The sequence below is a fragment of the Melanostigma gelatinosum genome (assembly GCF_949748355.1).
Source record: "Melanostigma gelatinosum genome assembly, chromosome: 11".
NCBI classification, from domain to species: Eukaryota; Metazoa; Chordata; class Actinopteri; order Perciformes; family Zoarcidae; genus Melanostigma; species Melanostigma gelatinosum.
The window spans coordinates 27,150,987-27,158,159 of record NC_136644.1 but is presented as its reverse complement, the minus strand read 5'-3'; the positions used below and the strand labels follow the sequence as shown (position 1 = coordinate 27,158,159).

Below are 7,173 nucleotides of genomic sequence, written 5' to 3'. Positions count from 1 at the left end.
GTCTCCTGTCTTCTGTCCCCTCCTGTCCCCTCCTGTCTCCTGTCTCCTCCTGTCTCCTCCTGTCCCCTCCTGTCTCCTCCTGTCTCCTGTCCCCTCCTGTCTCCTCCTGTCTCCTGTCCCCTCCTGTCTCCTGTCCCCTCCTGTCTCCTCCTGTCTCCTGTCCCCTCCTGTCTCCTGTCCCCTCCTGTCTCCTCCTGTCTCCTGTCCCCTCCTGTCTCCTGTCCCCTCCTGTCTCCTCCTGTCCCCTCCTGTCTCCTGTCCCCTCCTGTCTCCTGTCCCCTCCTGTCTCCTCCTGTCTCCTCCTGTCTCCTCCTGTCTCCTCCTGTCTCCTGTCCCCTCCTGTCTCCTGTCTCCTGTCTCCTGTCTCCTCCTGTCTCCTCCTGTCCCCTCCTGTCTCCTGTCTCCTGTCTCCTGTCTCCTGTCCCCTCCTGTCTCCTCAGCGCTGACGGAGCCGTCGTTCCCTGAAGGCTTCGTCCTCTCCTTCCCCATGAGGACCAACTTGATGTACGGCCTGGCGAGGAAGGAGATCACGGAGATGTACGCCTTCACCGCCTGCGTGTGGCTGAGGGCCAAAGGAAGCGGCATCGGGACCCCGTTCTCCTACTCGGTCCCGGGACAGCCCAACGAGCTGGTTCTGCTTCAGGGGGTCCACAACCCGGCGGAGCTGCTCATCAACGACAAGGTACACGAGTTCTGTAGACGCCGTCTCTCTTCACTGTGGGGTCGCTAGGAGATCAACTCGCTGTGTTTGTGTGCGAATCAATGTCTTCTTCTGGTGAAACGAGCGGTACCCTGCAGGGCATCATGATGGATGATGGATGGATGAATAAATAGATATATAAATGGATGGATGGATGAATAAATAGATATATAAATGGATGGAAGGAAGGATGGATGAATAAATAGATATATAAATGGAAGGAAGGAAGGATGAATGAATAACCCGTCATGTGAAACAACCCGTCATGGACAGAACAGTGTACGCTGGATGTAATTCATCGATTCAAATGAGCGATGAAAAATGTTTGTTCTTCGGAAGGAACAACTGTTTTCAAAAATTCATTCATTCATTAAGCTTCGTTTCACGATAGTCACGTGCTCGCCCACTGACCAATCACAGCGCACGCTGCACCTCGCAGCAGACACTGAGCTGCACTAATGCTGACGTCATTATCGGCCGGCGAGCAGGCGCTGATAGAAGAATACGCCCAACATGTCAAACTAGAGATCTGATTGGTTGAACACTATGACAATCAACAACATCGTCTCCGTTCCCTTAAAGTGCACATGATGCAGGTGAGAGTCTGCAGGCCTCTGTCTCTGTTCTACCTAGAGACACAGAGGTGAGATCTGATTGGATAAAAGCTCTACTTAAAACAAGCTGCACTGGAAGCAGAGCAACTGAGGAAGACAGGAGCTGTGCAATGAGAACATAAGATGATGGGGAAAATATTTTTATAAATTATAATACATGTAGTGTATTTAAGAAACATTATTAAATTATGAAATAGATATAACTTTGTGATTCTGTTAGGCCAGCAGCTTGCAGGCCCTGACGGCCCACCACTGCTTCTGTATGATATCACTCCCGTATGACATCACTCCCGTATGTCATCACCAATGTATGACATCACTGCCGTTACCTGACTGCTGCTCCACAAACTGATGTTCTGCTTGTTGGTCACATGTTGTGATAACTTGTGAGGGTTTTATTGTGTTTGAGACGACCAGAGTTCTACAATGTTTCCTTCTCTCTGGTCATGATGTGAGTCTGGCGCTGTGCTGAGTGTGTTGTATGAACCTTTGGTAGCGCTGATAGCTCCCGTGCTAGAGAGCGTTTGGGTGTGTCCACATTGTGTCTCTTGGTAAAGACAGGTGTGTTGTGTTCTCTGACCTGTAGGTGGCGCAGCTGCCTCTGTCTCTACCACAGGACGAGTGGCAGCACATCTGTGTGAGCTGGACCCTGAGGGACGGGGTGTGGAAGGCCTACCAGGGGGGCAAGATGAAGGGCAGGGGGGAGGGGCTAGCTGCCTGGCATCCAATCAAACCAGGAGGAGTCCTCATACTGGGACAGGAACAGGTGAGGTATCAATACACCAACGGAGGGATGGATGGATGATGGATGAATCAATGGATGAACCAATGGATGAACCAATGGATGAACCAATGGATGAACCAATGGATGAACCAATGGATGAACCAATGGATGAATGATGGATGAACCAATGGATGAACCAATGGATGAACCAATGGATGAATCAATGGATGAACCAATGGATGAACCAATGGATGAATCAATGGATGAACCAATGGATGAATGATGGATGAACCAATGGATGAACCAATGGATGAACCAATGGATGAATCAATGGATGAACCAATGGATGAATGATGGATGAACCAATGGATGAACCAATGGATGAACCAATGGATGAACCAATGGATGAACCAATGGATGAATGATGGATGAATCAATGGATGAACCAATGGATGAACCAATGGATGAATCAATGGATGAATCAATGGATGAATGATGGATGAATCAATGGATGAACCAATGGATGAACCAATGGATGAATCCATGGATGAATGATGGATGAATCAATGGATGAATCAATGGATGAACCAATGGATGAACCAATGGATGAATGATGGATGAATCAATGGATGAACCAATGGATGAACCAATGGATGAATCAATGGATGAACCAATTGATGAACCAATGGATGAATGATGGATGAATCAATGGATGAACCAATGGATGAACCAATGGATGAACCAATGGATGAATCAATGGATGAATGATGGATGAATCAATGGATGAACCAATGGATGAACCAATGGATGAATCAATGGATGAATCAATAAATGGCTGGATTGATGAATGGATAAATAACTGGATGGATGATGGATGGATGAATCAATGGATGGATGGATATATAAATGGATGGATGAATAAATGGATGGATGATGGATGAATCAATGGATGAATAAATGGATGGATGATGGATGAATCAATGGATGAATCAATGGATGGATGATGGATGAATCAATGGATGAATCAATGGATGAATGATGGATGAATCAATGGATGAACCAATGGATGAATCAATGGATGAATCAATGGATGAATCAATGGATGAATGATGGATGAATCAATGGATGAACCAATGGATGAATCAATGGATGAATGAATGGATGAATCAATGGATGAATGAATGGATGAATGATGGATGAATGATGGATGAATCAATGGATGAATCAATGGATGAATCAATGGATGAACCAATGGATGAATCAATGGATGAATGATGGATGAATGATGGATGAATCAATGGATGAATCAATGGATGAATCAATGGATGAATCAATGGATGAATGATGGATGAATCAATGGATGAACCAATGGATGAATCAATGGATGAATCAATGGATGAATCAATGGATGAATCAATGGATGAATGATGGATGAATGATGGATGAATCAATGGATGAATCAATGGATGAACCAATGGATGAATCAATGGATGAATGATGGATGAACCAATGGATGAATCAATGGATGAATGATGGATGAACCAATGGATGACTCAATGGATGAATCAATGGATGAATCAATAAATGGATGGATCAATGAATGGATAAATAACTGGATGGATGAATAAATGGATAGATGAATAAATGGATGGATGGATATATAAATGGAAGAATGAATAAATGGATGGATGATGGATATATAAATGGATGGATGAATAAAGGATGGATGATGGATGGATGATGGATATATAAATGAATAAATGGATGGATGGATATATAAATGGATGGATGAATAAAGGATGGATGATGGATGGATGGAAAAGGAGAGCTATTTCAAGGGAGCATCATTAGCTTCTCCACACATGAACAGACTCACACTGAGCTGCCTCTCTCTCATCAGTGAGACACCAACGTTACATCACCGTTATGAAATGTGATATTATTAACGCTCCTCCCTGGAGTCAGAAGAGCAGCACAGAGCTCATCCTGTAGCCCGTCGTCCTCTCATGGAGGACCAAGAGTCCAATCCTGCAAGATGCTGCAATGCAACAACATTTAATGGACATTTCTCTGGAGAAAGAGTATTTTATAAATATAATTCGAGGATGAAAGATGAATTGCTGTTGTGTGGATGCGTTGACCAGATTTTTATGGATTTAATCCGAGGACAGCCCTCTCACTCTGAAGGGGGATAAAGTATTTTAATCTTATTGAAGGAGAATCATGAAATCACAATATTTCTGTGTGTGGACAGAGCTTCAGCCTTTATTCTTATTGAACCAGGACACACAACCACAGTATACTTACCAACCTGAGCAGGGTTGTAGTTTCTCAGGATCAGAGATAGTATGTTCGTTTCAGTATTCTATCAAACAACCCATAGAAGTGTGGTGTTGAATCCATGAATAACAAGATTTAATGATATTATTTAAGGGTCATTTCAAATGTTTGTCACACTCATGGAGGGAAACCAACAAGGCCGACACCCAACACTCATAACTAAAGCAAACTGTGGGCCAAATATGTTGACTGATGTCCTTAAAGATGCTTGAGACACTCTTGTTTTCACTACATTTGTTGTGAGAAGTACTGGTTAAGTTTCCCACCTTAGATTTGATAAATGTCTTAAATGGCTGGCCTGGCAATAAGGCTGATGGCACCATTTACGGCCCAGATTAAACCAAAAAGAGAAAAAAAGAAAGAAATGAAGTCAATCAGATATTCAGAGATCACAACACATTCACCTGGTTCTTTGTGATGTTTATCTCACTCTTGTTGGAGGTTTGTTAACAACATCAGTTTGTTCATCTAAGATGTTGATTCTGGTACGAGCATCACCTTTTCCCTGACTACATTTAAAACACACACTTATCTGTGTTCATCGTCCAAGCCGGCGATTGACGTAAGTCACTACGAGCAGCCGCGGCGCATTCCGTTGAGTCACCAGTTAACACGGTCACTCGTTTAACAGAAACACCGCTGACGTCTATGGTCACCGTGTTAACGTTGTATTCTCAATGCTTACGAAACATAATGCACCCTAATCTGTAGATATCTCAAATCCATTTCCTATGTTATCCACGTAACCATTAACCGAGCAGTCTTGCTGGCCAAACCTAACTGTGACGACGCAAGCGCATTTAAAACTTTTTGTAAGATATCTGACAAACCGCTGTAGGAGACGTTGCATAGCTTGAAAAGCTGTTGCACTCCGCCATACTTCCGTTGGCAAACTGATCGCGCACACTTACGAAGGTCATCATTGCTGACGAAGTGTTAAAGACTCTATGCTTAAGGGTTAGGTTACAGTTTGGGGACAGGAGCTACAGTCCAGGAAGTCAATTTAAGCCTAAGTTTCTCTTGTTGGTACTGAAAAAGGGCTAATTTATGACTATCATACATTGAAAACATCGACATTAAAAGCTCTTTCTCTTGAATCTTCCTTCCTGCATTAAACCTTTTTGTTTTTCCTCTTGTAGGATACACTGGGCGGGCATTTCGACGCCTCCCAGGCGCTGGTCGGGGAGCTTTCCCAGTTCAACCTGTGGGACCGGGTGTTGAAGCCGGCCGAGGTCGCCGCCCTGGCCGACTGCAGCTCCTCGGCGCTGGGCAACATCGCCCCGTGGACCGACCACGACGTGGATGTGTTCGGCGGCGCCACCAAGGAGTCCCTGGACCCGTGCCACGCCGGCCACAGATCCAACCCCTCCGGTCCAAAGCAGTGAGGCGAGACCGGTGGGCGAGGTCAGCCGAGGCTGGCTGCGTGTGATTCGTGGTGTGTCATAGTGTATCACAGTGGGGTTGTACGGTGGTTTTGTTGGGGATGATGGGAGGCTGGACGCTGGACTGGAACATGTGACGCAGCGATTAAGAGTGTGTGTTTTGTTTGTAGTGCTGGTGTCCACGCTCATGTGTTTACAGTGAGTTTAGTCACAGAATCACCTTAGTGAAGGCTGCATGGCTGGATGGACTTGAACAGGACTCTTATGGAAGTATTCAATGACAGAGCGATGGCTTAATGCACCACCCTTCTGCTTTCTGGTGGGCCAGTTCAGCAGACACAGTGATTCAGGGACACCGTTTGAATATTAACCTCATCTGAGGGGTTCTTGATTAACATGACACAAAGTTCTCATCTCATTGTGTCCAGTCGCTTGTGTCTAATACTAAAACTGAATTGTGAGATGCTTTCACTGGTCGTATTTATTTCAACACTCGATGGGAAGCAGAGTGAGGTTTTCTTTGTTATCTGTATATGATCCTTCTGAGTAATGTTAAAACTGTCAAAACAGTGGTCTTATAAATGTATATTGTGTATTCTGTATCCCTGCTGATGTTGCTCTGTGCCGGTCTGCTCATCCTCTCACACACCTCTCAGAGACGGACGATGGTCTCCGTCCACCTCTAAGAGACAGACGATGGTCTCCGTCTACCTCTCAGAGACGGACGATGGTCTCCGTCCACCTCTAAGAGACGGACGATGGTCTCCGTCTACCTCTCAGAGACGGACGATGGTCTCCGTCCACCTCTAAGAGACGGACGATGGCCGCCGTCCACCTCTAAGAGACGGACTATGGCCACCGTCCACCTCTAAGAGACGGACTATGGCCACCGTCCACCTCTAAGAGACGGACTATGGCCACCGTCCACCTCTAAGAGACGGACGATGGCCGCCGTCCACCTCTAAGAGACGGACGATGGTCTCCGTCTACCTCTCAGAGACGGACGATGGCCACCGTCCACCTCTAAGAGACGGACGATGGCCACCGTCCACCTCTAAGAGACGGACGATGGCCACCGTCCACCTCTAAGAGAGACACTGGACGTCTCATGAAGCTCCAATCAGACACTTGATTCATTGTGACGAACCAGAGTGAGTTTGGTAAAACTGTGTTGTGTCCCTGAATGTAAACCCGTTGGAATGTCCGTATATTTGCATGAGCAAAGTCACATTTCCTGTCACTAAAGAAACAAACTCTGAGTGAGTAGATGACAGTGTTGATGTCAGAATGACGGGGAGGGATTCTGTGGCGGCCATTTTGAACAGAAAGAAGAACTACTTTTACTTTCGTTGTCTTTAGAGACTAAAAAACAAACAAGACAGTGTGAATAAAACTTGGGATGCATCTATTTGT

The 7,173-nt window shown here is 45.5% G+C and overlaps 1 protein-coding gene across 1 annotated transcript in view; it reads left to right on the top strand.

The window, feature by feature from the left end:
- pla2g6 (phospholipase A2, group VI (cytosolic, calcium-independent)) overlaps window positions 1-6,409 on the top strand; it is a 14,192-nt gene extending 7,783 nt beyond the window's left edge. The window contains exons 10-12 of the mRNA XM_079279335.1: window positions 441-682; window positions 1,901-2,080; window positions 5,518-6,409. Coding sequence (XP_079135461.1) covers window positions 441-682; window positions 1,901-2,080; window positions 5,518-5,763 — 668 coding nt within the window. The 3' untranslated portion in view covers window positions 5,764-6,409. The remainder of the gene's footprint in view (window positions 1-440; window positions 683-1,900; window positions 2,081-5,517) is intronic.
- Window positions 6,410-7,173: the final 764 nt, after the last annotated feature.